Raw genomic sequence first — 25,109 nt, 5'->3', positions numbered from 1 at the left:
GAGTTAACTGCTCTAGGAGTTGTACAGGTGGCTGGCCTTGAGGTTTGCATTAACATCGTGTGGTCATGGCTGTATCTGACCACTCCTTCTGTGCTTACATGTTACGAGTTCTGCTCCGCCCATCTTCTGCTTATTTTTTGCTCAGGGTCCAGAACAGAGGGTTCTCTTTCAAAAACAAAGATAAGAACAGGTTACCTGGAAAAGAGAGGCAGGTCACAACGTGCAAACAATGGCTGCTCTGCTTAGGAACGAACAAGCTCTGGCATTGTGAGCAAAAGTTAGAGGACAGGTACTAAATGAAATGTACACAAAATATGTATGGCCTGAACTACACTTTTTCTACTTATATCTTAGGATCTTCATGTCGGTGGTGGTGGCTTTTCGTTGTTTTGTTGTTTGGGTTGATTTTTTGAGTTTTGTAAATAACAATATGTGGATAGCAACATATTGTGTCTGTCATAAGGATGATAAACTCATTGTGTGAAGCTGTTGCCTCATCTGTGCAAAGCAGCATCTTTTCCTTATGTTCATATGCTTTTTTTTTTTTCTGTGGAAAATACAGATTGCATAGCAGAAAAACAAAGAAAACCTCCAAGAAGGAAAACCCAAAACACCTGTGTGTAGCATGTTTGTATGAATTAGGGTAAGATTCAGGAAGAATTAGAAATAGTAGATTGAAAATCGTATCTGGCAAATACCAAATCTTAGAAGTTCTTAGTAGCTTTTATTTCTGTCTAATCCTATTGAGGATTTCAGGGGGTATGCTAGGGAACACCTGATATTCCCTAAGAGGGATTTTAGTTGTTGAAAAGTTCAGCCTCTGCTGCTTATAAATGGAGAAAAGAGATCACAAAATCTTCTTGTAAAAGAGCTCAAGTCTTGCTGGTTAAAAATCAGAGCAGGGATGCGCTATGCAACTGGCTGGGGGTTGAGGTGAGGGGAAAGAAGGCACTTTTACCATGCTTAAAAGGAGGGGAGGTTGGGATTTTTTCATCCAGATTTACAGGTCTTTTTATGGTAACAAGTTCTGTAAGCCTTACGTGGTGGGGGGAAGAATGAGGATTTTGAGGTTAGGCCATGTTTTGGGTAAAACATTTTCCTGTTCAAGTGAGCTTCTTACATAGATAACTGCATAAGGCAAAAAATAGATGTGTTGTGACAGGATGCCACTGCTGGTTTGGCTGGCCTTCTTGCTGTTCCCCGAAGCAGCAGGCAAGAGTATGTCACTTGCCCAAGTCATTTCTTCCTTCTTCTTCACTCTGACAACTTCTGTTAATGAGCTCTTAAGCTCTTCTGTGAAGAAACATGGGCTTTTGAGGGGTAAATGTGAATACCATTTTGAGCAGACTGGAACTTTCCAGGCACATGAGCAATAGCCCATCTTCTGGATGTGGTTGCAGTGATCCCAAAGGTCAGCTGGGGGAGCTCGTGGACTTCAGCGATGAAATTCCAGTGGTGCAGCCTGGCTTTACTCGGAGATGGCTAAAATGTTAGTTCTGTTTTTTTTCTGGCACTACCACTGTGGAAATTTCCCAGCTTCCTTCATCCTTTTTATAGACTCTTTGACTCTGACAGTGATCATCTTAGAAGCACCTCAGGGAATAGCAGGAGTGTGGAGAGTTACGAAGTCTACCAGTTTGGGGTTGAGCTCTAAAATAAGAGGCAGAGTTATTGTTTGGCTGTCAGAGATTTTTATATAGTGAAACCAAGCACTCCGTATATTGGTAGTATTCTGCCTCAAAATTGTCTGTTCAAAACATAACTCTTTCTTCATGTCCCTCATAAATTATCTTGGGCTACTTTAATTCAGGCTGTGTAACCAGAGCCCTGCTTTGCAGGGTAGCAAGTGGGAGCAGTGAGAAGCCATCAGCTCTGGTTCTTTTTAAAGACAATGTAAGAAAGGAATAGGGCCTTTTGCAGTTAGTTCCCAGACTTCATCCAAGTGAGTTAGGCAAGAAGTGGACATGTTTATTTTTCGTGGAAGAGGTGAAGTACCTTCTCGGGGAAGTCTGGGTACAGTCAGACCACAAAAAGCCACCTCAGTGGACAAAAGCTGCAAAAGCAATCTCTCTCTTTTGCAGGTCAAGGAGGGTAGTTACTGAAGGATTATTTTGCATATATGTATTTATTTCTGTCTTCAGAATTCTAGGTTATACCTCTTGCAAAACAGGTACTTTGGGGAGTGGGATTGGAGTTGAAATAAATGTTTGTGGTTCAACAACTGAAGATGACTTCTTTGTACAACCTAATGAGCAGCTGCTTGGCCGTACAACTCCTTGATTAATATGTGTCTCTTTCACTGCAGTGAAGTCCTGCTGCCAATACTTTCTTGTGCCATTCCTTTTCCGCGAGCTAAGTAGAACAGACTGTAGCAAAATGAGTTCTCTGCGCAGCATTGTGTTCTTGGGGATGCAGTTTAAAATGTTGTTCGGTGCTAAGTGAAGTACTGCAGCAGTAAAGGGTCATCCAGTGATGGGGGAGAGGAAAAGGGGCAATGGAAGACAGGTTTTTTTTCTTCCCTGCTTCCAGTATCATTAAACGATTCATCTGTGCTTGTAGATTGAAATGAATTTATTTCTTAAATTTTGTCCCATACCAAGAAGAATGACCACCATTTGTCTTGAACCAGTATGATTGCTTCTGTGAAGATATCTATACTGGCCCTGTAGGATTATACTTGCCTATTATTGGAGTTGATCACCTTTTTGATGCTCTGTTCCTCAAGTGTATCTGGTCTACATTGTAGTCACACTTCTGTTGATTTAACTAGAAAATAAGTCAGATTGGACTGAAGAGGTAATATGGAAGGTGTGGGCACTATCCATCAAATGTGCCATGAATTTGTTGGGAAACTTCATTTTAAGCTTCTCAGGCAGGGAGCTGCCAGATTGAGTCTCTTGCTTGCTTGTTTCTCAAATTATAATAAAATGTCCCTCTCACATTAGTAGTTTAATTACAACCTTTTCATAGTCCGTCTTCATTTTTTTTCCAAAAGTTTGAATGTATTTCATTTTGCAGCCCTATATTAAACCTCTTGTGGTAGGAGTTTTTACTGTATCAATTATACATATTATGTATAATTACCTTGTACATTCATATGCTGAGATCTAAAATAGAGCATATTGTCAAATGACGCTAAGAGAGGACTGATTTTTTATAGTGACAGAAGCAACAAAACTGCATGCCAAGTATAATACTTCATGGTTATTATGGCATTTTATTGAGGAATGCGTGCGTCTCAGCCCTTGCTGTTTCAAAAGCGTATTTTTAAACACTGAGATACTCCACCATCATTTCATTTTATTCCATCCCATCTCTACAAAAATGTGAGTGCATAGATGTGCGTTGTGGTCTCGCGTATCAGTGATGGAGGTTCTCTTCCTGCGTTAGATAAGGGTGATTGTTTTACACTTCTGAATTGCCACAGCAGTAGTAATCACACAGATTTAGGGTAACAAAATAAGCCCCATGGTCTAATGCTGCCAAAGCAGCACAAACCAGCACTTCTCACCTTACAGGGTGGTGAGCAGTGCAGCCTCAACTGGTTTCATTTGAGCCTCAGAAAAGCTCTCCTCTTGGGCACAGCGGTGCTGAGACCTTTCATGTCCCTTGGCCCTGAGAAGCCAATGCAATGCCAATCTTTGCAGGGCTTGCAGTAGTAAGGAAGTACCCAAGGAAACTGGAAATGATCTCCATGTGAACTTGGTTGAATACACTTAGGAGGCAGTACCGTCTCCATCTTGTTTTGTCAACACGATGACAGCTGACCGGGTAATAAGGTCATTTTTCTCTGATGTTTTGTGACTGATCTTGCCATATTGCAACATTTTTTGATACTTTTTTTGTAAGTATTAGTGGGATGTTATACTGTAATCTGTCGCTCAGAAACTGCAGGTGTTAAACCAGAGTGACACTGAGGATGGTAATCAATTTCTATAAAATGTCTCTGTTTCCTTATCATGATGGATGTTTAATCCCCCTTTAATTAAGAGAGGGAGCCAGCTTTAGCTTTTAAGTTGTATGGTCTCCTTTCTAAAACGTTCCCTTGTTGAAAGTGGATCATGCCTAATCTGTTTGACTTTGATATCACATAGTACACTTTTGCCAGAACAGCAGTTTATGTGGAATTAAGGACAAATTACCCAAGGAATTTTAAAATAATGTGATTAGTTGAAAGCATTGGTCACTGATAGAATTACATTTTTAAAAACCACTCTAGAATTCTGTGTTGTAAAGGTCTCAACACTGCTTCCTTGAAAGTATGTAGAATTACCTGAAAACTGTGGTTACAGTATTTTAGGATTTCAACCTTCTTTCTTCCTGTTCTCTAGCCATGGTGTCTGTGCAGGCCAAGTCTTTCTGTTGGCACTGAGGAAAATGAAAACGAGTCCAGGGGAGGGCTTGTTTGTAGCATCTGCGTTTTAATAAATTTGTAGTATCTCTTACTGATGCCACCAACAACATGGAAATAGCACTTTTTCTAAGAGTGATATAATGGGGGAGATCTAAAGCAGAACGTGTTTGTTCCCCTGAGAGTGGATTGTACAAGGAGCCAGCCCTCTTTATTCTTGGCTGATAGCATGTACTAAAGCAGCTGCAGATATGCAAGTGCTGAGCATCTTACTGCTGATTTTATTTTTCATTATTGTCTTAGGGAGCACTGCAGCTGTTGTAGTCAAAATTCTTGTCCTGTCCTCCCTCCAGGACAGAAAACGTTGATCCCTGGAAAACAGTCTTGGGGAAATAAAATGACCTAATGCAGGCACAGAGCTCCACTCTTCCAGGTTCTCTCTTTCTTTTCGATGCAGGACACGGGGTCCTTGTCCCTGTTTCCCCTGCGTGGTGTTCTCCACCATCCTCCTGCTTTAACACATGCTCACATATGTTGCAGTTTGTTGTGGGCTTCATGTAATCCCATTTAAAGCAGCTGGACTGAGTGTTTGATACCGACTTGTATGGCAGCAGGGGGAAGGGCACTTGTCCCTTGCATCATTTATTGCCTTCTATTACAGTCCCTCAGGGAGCCATTGCACAGGGCGGTTGAATCACTGAATTGATCAGATGTGATTAGAAGTCTGGATTATTGGGATCTCAGTAACCCTTGCACCCTGGAGATCCTGTGAGTTTCTTAAAGGCAGATTAGCAGGAATCACAGAGGCGTTTTGCTCTTGAGGCAGCTGAGGACTCTGAATTGGTTGAATTGGTACAGTGGCTTTTTTTTTCCCCTCTCCATACAGAGATTTTTATTTTTATTTTCTGAGTTTTCCTTTCCCCATTTCTTGGCTTTAGGGAATTCAGAAGAAGGTTCTGCAGCCTTCTCCCTCACCCCCCTTTGATCCCCAAGGTCTTCAACCTTCCTTGGGTAGCGTCCGAGGCTGGCTTGTTTTTAAATGGGTGTGCACGTTTGCTGTTTGTGCGTTCCACTCTGTGACAGTAGAGATTTATCGACTTGTTGGGGTGGAATGGGGGAGAAAGGAGAGGCAGAGGAAGGCCATTTGGCAGCGAGGGGCTCCTTGCAGCTCACAAATTTCCTTCCAGCCTCTGCTATCCCATGTAATCTGTTTTACAGCTTTGCAGTTTTGGATTGAAAAAGTAGAATTTATGGTGATGGTTGATTTATAGATTAACTGCAACACCATTTACTCTCAGGCAGATTTGGCAAAGCAAGACCCTTTTCTGTTGATAAAAGGGATAGAAGAAGGAACACTGATATTCATTAAAAGAAATCAAAGGAAAGGAAGATAAAGTATGACCAGGCAGAGCAGCTTTTCACTCTGCTACATCTTCCACAACTGCTAGGTGAACGCTGCTTTGGGTTTCTGCATTGAGAATTTGTGTGCATGTTGATTTTGCTCCGAGATTCATGAAAGGAGTGATATATTGAGATGCAGAGTTGCATCCCCCTGTAATTCACTGATAAATGAGAGCAGTGCAGCAGTGAGTTATTAATACAGCCTTTCAAGCCTCATATACCGCAGTCATTAGTTAATCAATACAAACCTCACTACGCTGCTGATATTCAAACGAGCCCTCCCCTGGGCTCCCCTAGGGCTGAGGGCGCTGTTAGTCCTGGAGGTGGTGCTGTGCCTGAAGGATGATGTAACCCTCACTAAAAAGGGGCCGGTGCTGCTTGGTAGGCTGCTTTACGAGTCCGAGGGATCGGTGTGTGGTGGGGACTGGAGTGTTTTTAATGTAGTTAAGTCACCAAACCAAACTGTACGAAGCACTAGGAGCCCAGGGATGTGTGATGGGGGTTATCTTCCAAATCAGGTGCCTGCAGTTGGAACAGGATTTTTCTTTCTAATGGGCTTGGAGTTTTATTGTGGTGTTACGCTGTTGTAGATCGATTATTAGAAGATAACTTTTCATGATGCAGGGGAGGCGTGGTATTCTGGGCAGGTAGGACTTGCACATTGCCTTTCTGCACTCACTCTCATCTAACACAGAAAATATTGTGAAGGCCACAGCAGACTCAGACTGATGGGATCAGCTGTGTAAACCCTCTGAGGAGGGGCTGTTGCTCTGTAGGAATGGGTGAAGTGACCTCGGCCAGCCGGCTGGCTGTTGGTATCCATTCGCTCTGCTCCTTTCACTCAGCTCTGTCACATCAGTGCTTTTTCTTCTTCTCCTCCCAGCTGATGTCCTCTGCTCTTTTTACTATTCTTATTCTTGCCTAAATCCCCTGCAGAAGATACAGTATTAGTACACACTTTGATACCATTTGATTTTTCAGTGTATGCATTTTGCACCCATCTCTATTGTGTGTGTTTAGTTTCTTGAAATTAAAAACAAAATTTTAAAAACTCCTACAAGTTGGGGTTTGCCTGCTAGTGGTTGTTCTGAGCCTAGCAAAGTGAAGATCCTTCTAATCCATTGCTCATCTTTGTGCTCTTCCGTAATGATCTTGAGAGGTGGTAATGCTGCTCTGTGATCTCATTCTTATTTTTATAGTGGTGTCTTCAAGTGGGCTCCTACTCCAGCATTTAATGCGTGTGCTGCCGCTTCCGCCAGCACTAATAATTCATCACAGCTCAGTAGTCCCAGTCTGGATTGAAAGAAGCGTGCCTTTGATCCAAGAAGGCTCTTGCTGAAACTCATTCTTGCGTTTTGAAAGTGTCTGCTCAAAGCTCAGGCCTGATTTGAAATGAAGATCTATGGAAGTCTGACAGGATCACAGATTGGTTTTAATAACTGAGCCTTTTGAACGGTGCACTCTGCCACTGAGACAAGATGGGAGGGAGATGTGCTTCCATGCTTCACGGAGCTCTTTCAGCATGATCTGACTTGGGCCCTGGGGGAGAACGAGCTTGCAAATTCCAGCTTGGCGTGGCCCTGAAGCGGGTTGGTTCAGAGAAGGAACCAACAGTGGTACTGCAGAGCTTTGTCTGTATTCGCGTTTTGTTAACACATTGGCAGAAATCAGCGGGGATTTTTTTCTTTGCTCAGGAGAGAAAATTGACATTGGGTGACGCCAAGTGCAGTACAAGTGTAGTTTAAAATAACAGAGGCCTATCGTAATGGCAGTACTTAAATAGCACTCTGCGTCGTCGGAGTGCTGTGTGATTGTTAACTAGTTAATGTTCTAAGTAACATCTGTGCTGGGTTTCTAGCCACTTCATTTCTAACTGGACAACTGACGTGGCAAGGGGGATTGAGTAGACGAAACACAGGAACCTTTACGAGCTGTGTCACTGATCTTTATCAGACCTTAGCTCCAGCACTCCTAGTTCTGATGCCGGTGGAGCACAGGCACTGGCTTCAAAGGCGTTGCTGTGGCTTGTAACAACCTCGTTTGGTGGCTGAGGCTCATTACATCTTTGGAATGCTTTCTTCCTCCAAAAGGAAATGTGTGTAGTGGCATTGCATCTCTAGCACAGGGGGTTTCTGCATTCAAAGATACCTTTCATTACTAACCAACAGATTTCTTTTGGTCTGCTGTAGGAAGCTATTTGTATTCTTCTCCAAAAGCAGCGAGCAGGAGCAAACATGTGCTGGTGCCCAGTGAAGGAGGCAGCTCTCACAAGCCAGTTGGCACAAGATAAAACATCTGTGATCTCCCCTGGTTACCTCTTTTTCTCCAGGTTTCTTGAGTTGTGTTGAGGCCTTTTTACCGTGTAAGGGCTTTGAAGCACAATCTTTGCTTCTTTTTGTGTTGGTACAGTTTCCATTATGAAAGGAACCAGTAATTAATAATCTGATTACCAGTTTAGGGAAATAAATGTGATGTGAACAGGTTCTTCAAAACAAATAACAGCGAATGGTAAGAGGATGCATATTATAGTCATTCATCTCTGTTGAATTGTATACTAATTATCTTCTTGGCCAAACTGAATGAATAAATGATTTCATAATGTTTTCCCCCAAACACCTTTTCTTAGTAAAATACCCCCTTCATACAGCTCATTCACTGCATGCAGAAGCAGACTGTGGGTTTATTTTGTGCATGTGGAAGTAGAATCACTCCAATGTGATTTGTAATTTTGTGCTTTGTGCCCGGCATTTGTTGCTGTGAAGCTTACTGGACTGTTACATTGGTAGTCTTTCCAAGACCAGATGGTTGTTCATATTTAAACTCCCTGTTTTAAAATAGTATTTAAAAATTGCATTTGGGTTCTGGAAAAATCTTATATTCTCAGTTCTAGGTTAGTTCTAGGTTAGTGAACCAATGCAAAATGTTTAATTGCCTGGTTGTCTTCTGCACGGTCTGAAGTTATGAGTTCAGGTGCACCTCTTGAAAATTTTTATTGCTTTAAAATCAGAAATTTAAAAAGCTGCTGTCTGATGCTAGTTCTTGAAACGAATGTCTCTAATACCATTTCTAGCTCATGGTAGCTTTAAGAAGAGCCTTTTGATGAGAGTGATTTAACGACTTGTGATCCGTAACCGTTGGTAATCTTCCAGCAGTCGATCCATTAGGATTCGATACAAAGTCCAGAGTGGCCTGAAATATCCTGCCTAATGTTGCTGCAGAACAAACTGAGGGTTGTAATTGCCCAGACATCAGTTTCTTAAGGGAAGGAGGAGGTTTCTCATCTTGGGTGTTCTGTTAAGAGCAAAATTACTTGCTACTTCTCGGTATTGTGGTTGGCAGTGGGGTTGATAATTAGACAGCTATGCTAATGGAAGGGGGATCTTATCATGTGGAATAGCCTCCACGCTGAGAACTCTCACTGTTACCTTTCTGAGCAGGTTTTTTCCTGGTTTTCTTCCTGTGCTCGTTCCCAGAGCTCATTTTTCTCTGAGCTTTAGAAGACAGGTTGATTTGGTGTGCTCGCGTGGTTGTAATCTTGTTCTGTCATTACCTATTTACTCCTTATTATGGCTTTTTGAGCAGATACTCCCAAGCCTCTGTGTTTATCTTTCTTCCTATGTGTATTTCAATAAAAATGTCATTATTTGAAATCATTGACACTGCTGGTTAAAGATACTGAATTCCATCATCTATTGTCCTGTAAAATGATCCATTAAAGATAAAACTGCAGACACTCAATAAAGGTTTTTTCCTAGGAACAAGGAGCTCTCTGATCCGTGTGCGGTCTTATCTCCGGAGCACGTGTTTGCATTCTTGATGCAGAGGAGCCACAACAGAGGGGGACAGATGAGGGAGGCTGGAGATTTTTTCCTTTCCAAATGGTGATTGTGAGAAGTGGAACTGAATACCTGAAGTAAATTCACTGTTGGATAACCTCAGATACTGATGAGGAGAAGAAGAAGTGGTGTTGATTGCTGTCTCTTAACAAATTGGGAGGGAGAAAGGGATGAAGGACTGCTAAACGTGGAGGACAGTAAAGGAGAGGAAAAAGAGAGCTGGCTGAAGGGTAGGGAGCTGACAGTGCTTGCGATGAAGGAGCAATCCATTCTTGTTGTTGAAATGCCTTTTCTCCAGACAGGCTGCAAAACCAGCTTTAAGAACAGTGCAGAAAAACTCTGATTATTGCTCTGAGCTCTGTTTTGACACTGCTAGGAGATGTATTATAAATACTTTACCTTGTAAAAAAAAAAAAAAAAAAAAGGTCTTAGAAACAGGATGTGAACTTTGCAGGCGAGGAACTCCTCTGCACATAGTAGTGGCTCTTACGGCTTCTATCAGGTGATAAATATTCTTGATAGACTAAGGTTTGGTGTTTTTTTTTTTTGGAAGCATTTCTGCTGTCAGGGAGGCTAAAGACGTTGAAGGTTAAGGTCCAGATTATGCATTTACGGACACACTTTATCTTACAGAGATTGAAATAATAGCTTTTTATTCTGCCTGTCACCACCGAGAGTAGGCTGGCATTTGAATCTTCAAAGGGTCAATATTTTTGGCACAACTAAATCTGCTTTGAAGACAGATAACTAACCCCCCGCTTGATGTGTGGTCTTAGGCATTTTAAATGTGCTTTCGCTTTTTGTTTGCGTTCCTTATTTCAGTAATTATAGCGTGTTAAACTGTGTGGGCCCTGTTTGGCCAGACCTTGTGCAGACACTGTGAAATTAACTTTCTTACCTTCTAACAGGAATTGGGCTGAAGTGACATTTCTGAAGCTGAACCTCTGCCCGTGGTGCCCAATCCCCAGTAGAGAGCGGGCGCTTGCGGTTTAGTAATCTAGTAATTGCTTAATTGCTCCGTTTTGGCGAAGGAGAGGCCAAGCTGCTGACGTGCACGGTGTCGTAACTATCCAAACCTGTGCGCCTGTGTCACAGCTGTAGCAAGAAAAGGGCTTGGAAGCTTTGAGGGAAGCTTGAACTAGGAGACGGGATGCTCTGGTGCTCTGCCGAAGCTAATGATAGCTTCAGGTGAGAACGGTGTCCCTTAAACCAGGAGGAACTGGTGGGGAGGGCACGAGTTGGCTGAGGATTGCCTGAGGCAGCAGCGCTTTGTTACGGGTAAAATGTTTTAATAGCTTTTGAGACAAAATTGAACCATCCTCATCCCCCACTTTGACGAGGCAGCCTTAGGTCAGAATCTGAGCTAGCTTGGAAAGCCCCTGAAGAACATCTGATGCCGGAAAGCGGTGACATTGCAGCAGTGAATTCCCTCTTATGTCATCCTTTAATGGCTTCTGAAGCAGTCCTTGTATCCCAGGATGGCCGGTGTACTCTTTTTTTTTCACTGACGCACTCATTTAATTCTTAACTCACAAGACATTTGCTTATTTATTTTCATTGTTCCCGATAATAATTCGAAGCCATTAGAGGGGAAAATTGTATTCAAAAATGCTGTTTCACACTTTATTTGTTTGATGATTTAGAGCGATAGAAAATAGCACATTTGCTGGCTTTTATAGTCTGATAATTATCCACATCCATCAAGCCATTCCAGGGGAATAAACAAAACACCAAGAAAATTACACCGTTAATGACATCCTTTATGGCAAATAGGAAGGATCTTTCGCATTAAGGATAAAAAGGGGACTGTCCGGTTAAACTTATTACTTGTTAACAAAAGCAAGCTAGCACTCGATGGGAATGATCATCTCACACGTTTGTGGCTTTGGGGCATGTACCTTCTAGACCCGTCATCCCGATGTCTGGTAATTACCATTAGAATCAGGTTTGCAGGATAATCAAGAACTCCGAAAATTAAACGGAAATAGAGATCAGATATGCTGGAATTAGGTTTCATGAAACAAGTTTGGAAGCTGAAAATCTTTCATGTAGAACAGTGAGTTCCATTTTCGTACAAGTGATACTTAATCTATTTCAGGGACTTGCTCTTGTTTTAGTAGAAAGAGTAGGAAAAGGTAATTTAGAAGGATCAGTATATTACTTTCAGATTGTTGACTTCAGGGTAAGATGACATTTGAGTCATATAGCTGTAAGTTTTTTATCTTGAGGGTTTTTTTTTTCTGGTCTGTAAATCTTGTGTTCCCTGGCAAGGCAGCAAGACGTTATTCGTGCAGTAATTCAGCAGACTGCTGCGTGGCAGCTTTTGGGGTTAAGTTTGGCCCTTTGAACCAACCAACCAAGGTAAGGCTGAGCTGACCCTTGGGAGCAGGTACTTGAGGTGTGGTCTCTTGGATTGTCTGCAAGCCCAGTTTCTTGGAAGTTCAGTGCACCAGAAAGCAGTTGCTGGTTTGGCACTGTTTGCACCAGTTTAGCTCTTACTGGGGAGCCTAGATGAACCAGAAGGGACAGATACTGCACTTGAAGCACTGGCTCAAGGTCAGCATTTTTGGCACTGTTGTTTTTTCTCTTGGCTGTTGCGGATGTTTTCTCTGAAGCAGAAGTAGCCTATAAAAAGATAGTTATTAATAAGGGCTGTTAAAATATTTATGCTGCCAGCATCACTTCTCTTTAATTTTGTGGCTGTTCGGGACGACAGAAAATCCTTGCTCCATCTTTGCTGTGGTTGGAAAGAAATGTCTGCTGAAGGCTGTGTCAGAGTTAGGTCTGCTGTGCTCCTGAGTCTTACTCGGCCAGATGGATGTCGTGAAACTGCTTCTGTCAACAGTGGTGAAGCATCGGGTAGTTGTCAGCCTCGTATTCCAGACACAGCCCAGTTTGAGAACCTTAATGGAGACTGTGGTTTATTTTGACCAATTGATGTAAAAGTCCCAGTGGTATTTTTCAGTGCTTTTTCTTCTCTTTTCATGTCTTTGTGGAATGCATTTATGCTATCATCTGAATGGGGAAGGAAAGGGAAGCAGTTCTACATGTGCTTTTCTTTTTTCTTTTCAAGATTTTTGATAGGATGGCTTTTGTTTCTGGTATTTATCCAGAGGAAACCTATTTCTGTTAGTGTTAGGGCTGGGGTACTAAAGGAAAAAGAACCCTACTCTTTGATGAAAAAAACCCTTGAAGTGTTCGAAGTGATGCGTATAGAAAAAGAAGTAATTGGCTATGCATTACCATGTGTAATCTTGGCAGCTGTCTCTGGAATTAAAGATATTTTGCTGTTGATCTGAACCCCAACCTGTGGGTGCAAGAAGGACGGTAAGAAATCGTCTTCAGTGACAGTGCTTTGTCAGTTCCCTCTGTCAAGTATTTTGTTCCTAATAAGTGCCTGGCCGTTTTTCACAGTGAAAGCGGGAGGATGCTACCATAAGGTCTTACACAAAAGGCAGCCCTTTGTGGATGCTTATATGCTCAATTACAATACTCCTTTGATTGCAGCAATTTCGAATCTTTCCATGTCACCTCCATTGTTATTCTACCTTGTAATCAATCATTTTATGTCTGATCATATACAGCTAGCTAGCTCAATCTGTGCAATGCTTGCAGAAGCCTTCTGTTTCTATTACTGGTTTTAAATAGCAGCCCAAATTCTTTCTTTATTGCCTATCTTTATGTAAATCGGTCAGATTTGTGAGTGCAACTTAACGCAGAATTTGACCTACTCTTAATTCTCTTCTGCAGTTAACTTTGTGAATTTCTAAGAATACATTTATAAGGATGTATAGACTGTTTCCTAAAAGACTTGGTCCAAACAAAGAAGTTAATTTATAAAATTGGAGTCAGCTATTACCGAGAGGCTGTTCTGTGGTAGGGTGTTCTGATTTGTATATTATTATTCCATATAGTTCTTGTTTATAAGCTGGAAATTCCTCCTTTCTTGCTGGTTTGTATCCAGGCAAGTCCTTTTTCTTTGTTTCTCCCTGGACTGCTCTCCAAAGCTCAGCTTGGCTTTTTGCGGTCTGCAGTTTCAGATAGCACAATAACCATGTTCCAATATATTAAACTTTTAACATCCTCAAGATTCAATTAATCTTATCTTTACAACTCCCAATTACAGACACTAATTAAGTGAAGGTTGCATTGTAGACTGGGGATATTACATTAATCATCAGCAGCCTTGTAGCCATAAATTAGTTCTTTCCCAATCCTTCAGCATTTTTCCCAGAAGAAATGGAATGTCTCATTTCCCTGTTTTAAGGGACATTAATCCCACAAAGGAGCTTTGGATCGGGATTAGTTTTATCACATTTATGTAAGTGATGAATGGTCTTTGTAAAATGGAAGTTACTAGCTTTGTCCCAGACAAACGAAATTGAATTGTTTGACAATTATGCAATTTAAGGCACTGTTAAACTTTGGTCAGAGGACATTGGGAGCCCTTTGCTATGTTTATTATTTTATAAGATTAGGTGCTACATAGTGTTTTCCCTTAGATTTTTTTTAAGCCATCAATTTAAATCGGCTTAATGTCTAAATCTTTCTTGAAACATCCTATATATGATTTCTTTCCTTGGTTATCCTTTCTAACCTGCTAGATCACAAAAGGTAAATTTTTGTTTGTGGACAAAAGCAATATGGGATATGGCTCCTTTCTTTCTCCTCACTTTGTAAATAAACTTTTAAGTTGAAAATTGAGAAGCTGAGCAAGGGGACGGGCTGAAAGCCCTTAAAACTTTGAGAGATGCTATCATTAGCAGAGCAATACTCTTTAGCTGTTGTTGAGATCATGCAGTTGCCTGCTTACAATATCCTGTTTTCAACTTGTTATAATGAGACGTGATGGTTTTGACAACTTTATTGAAAATAACAAAAATAACTCATTTTTTATTATTCACGTCGTGCAGAAGTTATAGCTAGTAATAAATGTAATTCTCACATATAAATTTTCAAAATTCTCTCTTACTGTTACAAAAATGAGTATGAGAGCCATGTTTAATTTGATGCAGTGTGTAAACAACAGTTTAAAAAATTCCACTGACATTATTTTTGTCATCTTTTTAAACATGTTTAAGTATATCACGGTATTCAGTTACCTCGTAGCCTGAATATATAAAATCTTGACACCTGAATTTTGCTTCTGTGAATAACTTCATATAACTTCGTATAACTTCAGAGCAGTAAGCTAACTAAGAACTTTTGGGAGGCAGAGGGGGAACACATCTGAAACTTTTTTTGCACTCTTTCTACATCAGTCATACAAAACTTTCTTTAAAATGTTTAGAAGTTGTTCCCCATATCCTTTAATGCTGTTTTCCTCACAAGACCCTGCTTTTTCCATTCACCTCTTCAAGAAAATTACCCAAAAGTTTAATTCTGTTCCTCTCACATCAGATACCACAATCTAGCACATAGACAAGGATTGACTGCTGTTGTGAATAGTACATACTTTTCTGAATAAAACCTAAAAGATTTGCATTTTTCTTTGAAAAATGTTTATCTTCATTTCCTGTAGGTATGCCAACACACACAGACCCTCCCTCACACCTTCTCAGCTTCTCTGAAATGTCTTACTTGTTAATCTTTAGCACAGCCTTATGGTTTTATTTTGCAGCTGTCTTTCCTGTGGAAACCAAGCCTGCTGTTCCCTGTGCTGAATTATTTCTGTTGTATCATCGCTTTGTCACCTCAGTTATCCCTCTACCTTATGAAGTCCTGTGATTGTGTTTTAAACAATCACAGACAAATATCTCGCCTCGTGTAACGTGTCTGAGGGCTTTGATGGGAATACTGGCTTTCCCCCATGTGTTATACTCATGTTGATACCTTCCAGACCTCAAAATTTTTGGTTATGTTTCCAGACGTTAATTGTACTTGTGCTGTGCTGAAAGTTATTACCACGGTTGTTTTTAGCCCATTTTTATTTCACTGTTTTTAGGTTGCGGTATGATTTTTTTGTTCTTCTCTGACTTTCTCCTAGGTATGCCATTCCTCCAGAACATGGCAAGAGGTTGGAACGCCTGGCAAAAGGTAAGCTTAGCTTCTTCCCATCTTAATGCTGCTTGGACAAATACACAGGTATCTTCCTAGTGAAAATTAAAGCATCCTAGAGGAGAATCCTACCCTTAATTTTCAAACGGATTTACAAAGAATTGATTTTGAACTGACAACTATAATTTACTATTGCGAGAGCTGCTTGATGAACCCGCATTGGCATAATAGTTTCAGGGGCAGAAAGCTTGTCATCTTGTCAGAAGCGCTGTGAACATTTCCTACCAGTGCAACTGTTTTCTCAAAGCCTCAGACTTCTGACACGCTATGGCCCTAACTAAAATTGATGGAAAAAAAACTTGATTTTTGAGGCAGTGAGACCATGTGTGGGAAATGGCTTTAATAAGAGATGCATTGTGCATCTCCATGTGTAACAGGAGGTTTGTGGCAGTGACTTGAGAACTCTTGCTCCGGATCTATGGCGTGTGGCCTTTGGGGTCTTTGTGATAATTCCCTCCCATTACACACATTCTGCTGGGAAACAGTGTGGTATAAACCATTCTTTCTCACTACTCTGTCAATGTTACATATACAGCACTGGCATTGATTACTTTTGATCTTAACTAGGCACGTGCCTACAAATGCAGCAACAGCATTCATGGAGAACAGCTAGGGGAGTTCTTGCTTCCCCGTGCGATGATGCACAGTGTTTGGCGGCTTGCCTTTTATTCCAGCCTCGTCCCTCTTCATCTTCTTAGTACAATAAAGTCCATCTCAGAAAGCAGGGCTAGCTTGAGCTGTGATAAACTTCCACCTCTCACCAGGCTGCCTGTAATTTTTGGCTTTACAAAGTGCCAGCCTCAGCTGCCGAAAACCCTGTGTGCGTGTTGTTGCCTGAGTACCTGCCAAGGTCATCCTGCAAGCTGCCTCCTGCCCTTGGTGAGAACGGCGAGCACAGGCATCAGTGTTATGGTGTGGGCACTTCTGATTTCCAGTTGGTAATGGTGGAAGCTTCAGGAAAGATGACTGACTGCAAAAATACATATTTTTATTTGTTGATGTTGTGTTTGTGCTTTGTTGCTATTTTTGCGAACTTGCAAATGTTCTGAGTGCTGCCCAGCTAAAAAAAGCTGCTGTCCCAGAATAATTAACTCAAAATCTACATGTTTCATCTTCGATGAGGCATGCTTTAATGATTTAAATCTGTTGTTGAAGATAATGCTGCAAAGGCACTGCTGTACTAAGGCAGGAAGATCTGGAAGGCTGCATGTATTCTGATGCAAAATAATAATAATATCGGTAAAGTAGGTATTCATAGGAATGGTGTTTCTTGCTGACTGTCATTATAGAGATTGTTTTTCACTTGAATAAAAAAGGGGAGAGTGTTGAAGGGATCAGTTGACAGTGTAGGATAAATATAGAATAAATGGGTATAAATTTCCTAGGGCATGGTTGTATTGTCTCTTAATGCAGAGGAAAACAATATCCCTAAATATTACTAATATTAAAAATTGTTGCTCAGGAAAAGTTGTATTTCAAAGTTACTTCGGGTCTGCAGAGTTCTGTTTAATCATTTGTCAGGTTTTATGGAAGCTACTGTTTCATCTATTAGAAAGTTAATAAATCTAGATGACTCGTGTTCTGTAGAATCTGAAATATCACACCAAAGTCTGACACGGTAATATTAAGACTCTTGCTGTTTGTAACTTCATTTTACTGATGATCAGTTTTGGAAGCACAGTGATGGCTGGCAATAAACCGGACACAAATTATCAATGATTTATTTTATGCTGGTTGTTGCCTTATGGAAGTTGGGATGAGTAATGCTTTAAAACTACAATGAAGCAGCATTACTGCTTGGGCATCCTCCCTGTCCTGTGCATCAGTGGTCTATGCTATGAAGAGGTTCACTATGGAGAGATGAGTGTGCAATTAATATGGAAAATGAATAGCTGAGCTGTAAATGGGCTCACTGGGAGAGTTGTGGAGCCCATGGAGAGAATGTTAATGTGTTGCCATGTTATTGGTGCTAATCACTTAAAATGTGCTTCTTTATTAGTGGCTTTAATGAGAGCCACTTAAACTGTGCATTAAAAAGAGGAAGTGCAGAGAAGGATGACAGACTGGGTAGTAGACAGTCATAATTGTAATTGAAATGCTTTTAGGACAAAAACATAAGAAAACTTGGAATCCAGCAATCCTTTTTTCACTTTCTGAAGCCCCTTCCATTATGTCCCATCAATTAGTTTTGTTTCCAGAGCTTGGTTGCCTTTTTTTTTTTCTTTCTTTCTCCTAAATGGTGGTGTTTTTTTTAATCCCTATAAACACATAATTTGTTGATTGAATCACCCGCACACATGGTCTTGAACACAGTGCTTTTACATCGGTCTTGCTGATGTTTTGGGGAAGGCAGTACTGACATCAAGAATTTTGTTTGGTTTTTACCCTACTCTTAATTATTTGTGGTTTGTTTTAATGACTTGGTGTGGATCTTGTAGCTCTGGTTGAACTTGCACTTCGTACTGTTGAGATGCTGAGTCAGATCACGCTGGCTCTGCCAGACTTACGAGTGACTGCCGTGGCCCGTGAATAAGTGTCCCTTTTTCCACTACCTTGTAGTGGATTTGTTTTGTTTTGTCTCTTTCTTTTGACTGCATATTAACATCTGCATGCTTATTTTTTTTTTCCCTTTAGGCTGGTATGTAGGGCAGATCGTTCTGGAATCGTTTGATAACAGTTGTGTTACTTTCCCAGGAATAATATAGCTGCCCATCAAAGAAGGTATAAAAAGGACATATCAGTATGGAGTAGATGGTGCATGCTTGTCAATTTTTCCTTGTCCATATTCAGAAAAAGGGTGGCTCAGAGTCTAGCCCAAACGTGAGACAGCCAGGTTCTGTTTCTTAATTTGTTAGGATTTTGCTGAAACTCTGGCCAAGTTGCTTATGCCCAAATATGTATGATTTACAACCTAACTCTCAACTTGAATGGGATTAACACTTATGTGCATCAACGTGCAATTTTTTTTCCCCACAAGATTTATGTGGTATTTTAAACAGCGAGGCATGTGCTAACTACTGACATCTTTAGTCGTATGCCTATTGTTTTTATCTATCTGAAGTATTTAGGCAGGTTTTCATTTTGTCATCTTATCTCTGATTAAATAATGATTGGATATAACACTCCAGAACTGATAGTCCTCTTTGTAATGTCTCCACAGGATTTTTTCCTGGAAGCTCTCAGGGATGCGACGCTTTCCTCCGTCACAAGATGACCCTCATTTCGCCCTCAATCTTGAAGAAGTACGGCATTCCTTTTGACCGGGTATGTACCAAAAAGATACTTTGGAGATGCTGGTAAGCTGCTGAGTTGTGCAAACCACAACCCCCCTCTTTTAAGGAAACATTTCATTGCAAGCCCCCGGGGAGCAATTTGCTTAATTTCTAAATGCATTATTATGCTAAATGTGTCATATCAGTTTAAACCAGCTGGATACCTGTAAATGAGGATTTGTGGTTTGTCTAGGACATGCTTTGTGAAGTACCTCCTATTCATAAAACCTTTCACAAGAGCTAACTTAAACTACGTAACTTCATCACTTACGGAGCTTCTCCAGGTAGACAGGGCTAAACTCTAATTCAGGTGCTGTGGCTTATCAATAGGCTGCATAACTCACAGCTAATTCTTGAACGCAAGTTTATTTTTTTTCTCCTGGATCCAGTATGAATCAAAAGCTGGAGTTGGACGTACTGGTTCTCTGTTGTACAAGCCTTCTGTCCACACAGAGCCAGTAAGGATCCATGTATCTTTTAAGTCGTCTTATTTGAAATGCTGGGTCATGTTTATTTGGCGTGATCGCTTTAATATGCTTATTCTCAAAGTCTCTGGACAAGAAGTAAATCTCCTCAGCCAAGCATGCTTACCACGGATTTCATATCTGTGCAGAATCAATCAAGCAGCTACTGCTTCTGCGTGTTACCAGCGCATGGAGCTCTTGTCCTGCCAAGGGGGTTAAGACAATGTGTTAGGGTATGATCCTGTCTGGGTGTGGGAAAGGGAATTGAGTTGGAGACGCTGTGATTCTTAACTCTCGTGGGTTAAGAATCAAACTGAATCAACCTCAACCCCCTCGCATCATCCGCATTCTAGATATTTTATGCCCTTCTTTTTCTAAGTAAGAACTCTTGAGCTCTGATCAGTTTTAAGCATGATCTTGCTAGAGTTAGTCCACCTGAGATGAAGTATGGCGCCTATTTGATGAGCCTAGTGATTCTTTGAGATTGAGGTAAAAGATCTTGGCTTTTTTATAGCATAAAAACCATGAATTCATTCAATTTACTGCTCCAGGGACTGTTTCATTTTTCCTGGTGGAAGGCTGTGATGAATGAAATTTGAAGTGTGATCATCTGGCTTGTCAGATGAGCTTGCTGTCAGTGCAGGGGAGACTTGCGTGAAGCAATGTGTGGTGCTTACAGTTCAACATCAGTGGCTGGCTAGACTTGGCCTAGTTTGCACACGATGGTCGATATTAAATTGTTCTTACAGATCAACAAACCATTTTTCTTGTAATTCTATCTGTGAAACCCAAATCCCAAGCGTGAAAATATTGATATCTGCTACATACCGTTGAAAATAATAATGAAAATATCTAATCGTGGGATCTGATTGTTGATTTTTTTTTTGGTAAGGATTTTAATTCTACAAATTTCAGGGAAGTAGCTGGGCAGATTGGAATGTGAGTGGCATCTCAGTGCATAGATGCCCCTCGATGGAGATGATGGAGGCTCAAAGATGTCTATTCCAACCATACTCACAGAAGAGTACAAAACCTGTAGTCAGTGTGATCTGAAAAGTCTGTCTGACCTTATCTTTATTGGCCTAAACATCACTTAAATGGTGAAGTTTAAGAATTTCTGCTGCTTTTCTGCTGCAGTATCAGTTGAATGCTGTGTCTTGCTGCTGTTAACGGTATTTTTCTTACAGCTTCTGGTTCAAACAGCTTCATAAGTTGTGCCAGAACACATTGAACAGAGCCTAACAAGGGGTCACTGCTTATGTAAAGAAGTTGAAAATAACAATGATTAAAAAGTACCTGTTGGTGCAACCTAGGTATTGTAAGTGAAGTCTGTGGTGCAGCCCCCTGCTGGCATCCCATCCTGTGGAACGGAAGAGAACAGGAAATGGGAATTAATATCTGCCATGTCATTCGGGTGGCGTGTTTGGGCGGTGCTCTTGTGTCTGCAGGGGGGTCAGAACAGGAAGGAAATTCTTGTCAGACTTCAAAAGTTGAAATGTTGTAGGTGGGCAGAGTTTGCTCCGGAGTGATACATCTTTGTGTTTGCTTTTCCATGTTTTTGTGGAAAGTGGCATTGACTGATAATTGTTAAGTGGTTTCTGATCAATAACCATGCAAGAGGAGCAAAAGAGTTCGTAAAAAAGTCAGTAAAGGAAAGCTTTCCTTCCAAGCGTATCCCAGGTCAGCTTTACTGTTCTGTGTGGTTTGAGGCACGGGGTGTGAAGTGCTTTAAATAAAGAAATTTCTAATTTGTTGCTTGGTAAAAAGCCTTCTCCCACTTAGCTAGGCTTCCTGCTCTGAATCTTTTGATTTGCGACGTGAAGGTTTTTTACAGATTCACGTCTGGTGTCTCCTTCATGCTGATTATATGTAGAACCTTTAAAATGCGTGCTACCTGAATGCCAAGAATCTGATTTTTATCTGTTTGTTTCTTTTTTCCCCCCCAAAAATAGGAGAGGCTAGTGCATGTCAAAGCCAAGCTTTATATTTTAAAGGAAGGGGGATTATTAACATCTTACCTAAAGAAATATAATTCCTAATCCTGATTTACAGAGCGCGGGGTGAAAATGTGTATTTGTGATAGATTCTCTCAACTCTCTGGCAGCCGCTGGTTGTTTTTAAATGTGAAGAGGAGGAGGAGATCTCTTAAGGCAGAGCAGCCTGTATCTGAATAACCCCTGTCCTGAAATAGTAGCTTTTGAAGGAGGATCGCTATTATTCAGAGACAGGGAATGTGTGCCATTTTTCTTTAGAAACAGAGATAGGATCCCTTCATCTAAATTCTTGGCAGACTTCAATGAAGTGAATAAGCACACATTTATAAATCTCTATAATGGTATTTACTTCTGGAAAAAAAGAAGCAGATCAATACTAGGGCTTTTTAATAATTAAAAATGTGTATTTCTGTAATCTCCTATTGATTTCTCCATTTATTCTTCAAGAGCTTGCAGAAGTCAGTAAATTTAGGGCTTTCTCCATGAGTGGCAGTTTGTGCTGGCTTTCTTTCAATAGTTATTACTTTTCTGCATGGCCTATCCATCATCTCGAGTGCTTTCTAATTTATTGTAGGGATAATGTTGACAGCAGTGACATGGAGGACATACACTGCGGGCTTGAAATGAAGACACCAGGATGTAGATTTCGTGACAGAAACATAATCTTTCCGTCTTCTGAAGTTAGCAATCTACCGCTCTGCTTTGATTTATGGAGGGGGCTGGATGGGGAACGCGCCGTGCAGCTGGCTGCAGACCGGACTTCGGCACCTCTCATCCAGAAGCTTCTCGTGTTGTCATATGAGCTTTTCTTTTCTATTTTTTATTTTTTTTTATGCTGCTAACGTTCATAGCATTAACAGGTTTAGGTGTTTGATCAGCGTAGTGGGTAAATATTTTAACTTCTGCTCACATTTTCTATGTGGACCGATCCTTGTGTTTTTAGGTCTAAGTTCTTCAAAACCTCTGTAGGCTCCGAACTGCTGTGCTGTTGGGAATAATCCAGCAGCGTCATGTGGCTGTTATGAAAGCCTGGTCAGCACTTCTGGTTTAGAAAGACAGGGGAAGGACAAATTTTGCCTCTTTTCTGTCTATCGAAGGGAGATGCTATCATACACTTTGGTAAGCTGGCGAGCTGGCCCGGGAGGATTGCTCAAAGCGTGCTGTGCTGCTGCCAGTTGTTCTTAAAATGTGTGCTAGTGTTTAATTACCTTTCTATCTTCCCCGATGTCTCCTCTTTGTAGGTTTTTAAAAGGTGATTTTCTAAAAGTGTTGGGAATTGATCGGCTTCTGATTACAGCTGTAATCTGCAGTTTTCAATCTTTTTGCTTACTGTTTTAATTTTATGTGAGTAGACAAATGGTGAGCTGTAATTTTTAGGTTGTTTGACTAATGGGTGAACAAATGGGAATAAGAATGACAAATACGAGTGAGGAAATAAATACAGTGAAAAGTAGCATGTATTTCAGCAGGACACTGCAACACAGAGTGGATGTTTAGGTGGGAAATCCAATTTCCTTGTCTCAACTAGCAAGGAGTATGAAGATGGGTTTGGATGTAACATAAGCTGAAGCGATGACCATCAAAAGATTGTGCTGGTCTTCTGAACTGCTGGGTCCTTTCTGTAACTTTGACTCAAAAGAGTTCAGGTCTTGTGACGGCTTCCATCCTTTGTACTGTCGTTTTTCATGAGTAGAATTACTTTGGTATTTCTGCTGTTAACAAGAAGTTGTTCCAGGTTTAGCCAAGAGTTGGCAGTGACTCTTCTGCCTCCCCTCCAGTTGAGAGAGAGATTTAACCAGAGAGATTTAACTCTGTTCTCAAACTGCTATTTCAACTGATCTGTGGGCTATGTCTTCCTTTTTTGTTTTTTAGATCACCCAGGAAGCTGGAGAGTTCATGATTACCTTTCCTTACGGTTACCATGCTGGCTTCAATCACGGCTTCAACTGTGCCGAGTCTACCAACTTTGCCACTTTGCGGTGGATCGACTACGGAAAAATGGCAACCCAAGTAGGTGTCTGTTTGGATGAGGGATTATTTATGAGCACCAGCTCATGAAATAAAAATGATTGAGTGGGGGACTTGTTCTTTTGACCAAAACTGAAGTTGTTTTGAGGATATACTCTTTCGTTGTTCCATGTTGTTGTTTTGTTCTTGTTAATAATTCACCTCATTTTAAGGGCATAGTAATGACTTGAGCGTTGAATGTACATGCACCTTGTGGAGAGGTTGTTTGGAAACTAGTAAGTTTGGATTAGTTTTCTGAATTATCCCAACTGTATTTCACACTGAATAAGGTGACTGATATGACTGAGTACAATTCATTAGGCACATGCCGAAGGAGAAGGAATAAGCTGGAGACATCTTAAACTTTCATAGGAATATAGCAATAACCTCCTGAAAATATTTGAATTTCTCTACCATCAGCATGGTACAAAAGGGCTGAGTCATGTCTGAGGAGGAGAATCGTGCTGGAATGGCTGTGTATGGCTATTTCACGAGGGCAAATTTCTTGTATGCTTTTGTTACTTTGGACAGTTCCGAGGGCACTGGCAGTTTTTCATGAAAGAATGCATACTGCCTTCTCTGGTTTTTAAATGTGAATTATTAGCAGCTATGGGCATATATTTCAAACTGATTAATATGGTTTTTCTTTTTTTGAAAGTCTGCCTTAAATGGGTTGTTTTTAATGCATTGATGTCTTTGGTACATTAGATGTGATGCAGTGCAGCATAACTGGTTCAATAAAATCTGTGAATTTTTAAATTAGGGATCAGTTCCACACAGTCTTTGGGGAAAGGATAAATGATTGCCATGGGGTAGCAGTGTAAAATTGCCTCAGATGTTCCTTTCCAGAAAGGCAGACTTAGATTTCACTCTAGAATAGCATTTATATCATCTCCTTCACTTATTTTTCTTCTATCAACTCGGCGTGACTCTGCAGGTTTCATAATGCATCCTAATGCTTTGTTCTGGGCAAAACCAACTCCACTGAAAATGGGCTGCAAGTGCGTCTGTGCCTCAATCTGTGGAACACTGTAATGATGCCCATTTTTCCTTTACCAGGGTTTATATTCTAAGAAAGGTAGATGATTACTGAATGTAGTCACTCTCTTCTCCGCTTTGGGATCCTAGGCTCGTTGAAAATGCTGTCTTTAACCCTTCACCTTTGTGCTGTGATGCCTTCCGCCACATTCGGCCCAAGCTGAAACTTTGCACGCATAATTATATTCAGAAGTGATCATTGCTGTGTGTTAATTAGCCTGAGTGGTTGCTTTGTGATTAATGCCAGTCACTCCTTCCTGCTTCTCGAAGCTAGTGCTGTTTCTGGCACTGCAGACAGTGAGGGATCTTGTAGAATCATGAAAAAAACCATGCTGTTTCTTCCTAGTTTTCCTTTTTAATTAGTGAGCATCATTAAGGCAACTAGGAAAGGAAGATGGTTGTTACCCCACAGGAGCCTTTTTTTTCTGCTTTTTTCCATCTCTTGGTATTTATATCCTGCCTCAGCAACTGCAGGCAGGCAGTCCTTGACTATCAAACATCTCAGCGCTCAGTGTCCAAGAAGCTTATCCACAGAAAGCAAGTTTAGCCCTTTGGGTTACTGACAGGTGAAGTGTCTGTCTTGTTTAGTTTTTCAGTAATATTCAGCCCACAGTTTCAAGAAGTCTGCTGTTAGCAAACAAGTTAGGCACCCGAGCACTCTCCTTTTCTAAAATAAACAAATAGATTTT

General features: G+C 40.9%; 1 protein-coding gene across 3 annotated transcripts in view; it reads left to right on the top strand.

Annotated features, from left to right (window-relative positions):
* Positions 1-25,109, top strand: part of KDM4B (lysine demethylase 4B) — an 89,215-nt gene that overhangs the window by 19,677 nt on the left and 44,429 nt on the right. For all 3 annotated transcript variants that reach the window (XM_032203570.1, XM_032203569.1, XM_032203568.1), the window contains exons 6-8: positions 15,575-15,624; positions 18,806-18,909; positions 23,248-23,385. In XM_032203570.1, the coding sequence (XP_032059461.1) occupies positions 15,575-15,624; positions 18,806-18,909; positions 23,248-23,385 (292 nt within the window). The remainder of the gene's footprint in view (positions 1-15,574; positions 15,625-18,805; positions 18,910-23,247; positions 23,386-25,109) is intronic.

This window comes from Aythya fuligula, chromosome 26 (genome assembly GCF_009819795.1).
Source record: "Aythya fuligula isolate bAytFul2 chromosome 26, bAytFul2.pri, whole genome shotgun sequence".
Classification (NCBI taxonomy): domain Eukaryota; kingdom Metazoa; phylum Chordata; class Aves; order Anseriformes; family Anatidae; genus Aythya; species Aythya fuligula.
This window is presented reverse-complemented; position numbering and strand designations above follow the sequence as displayed.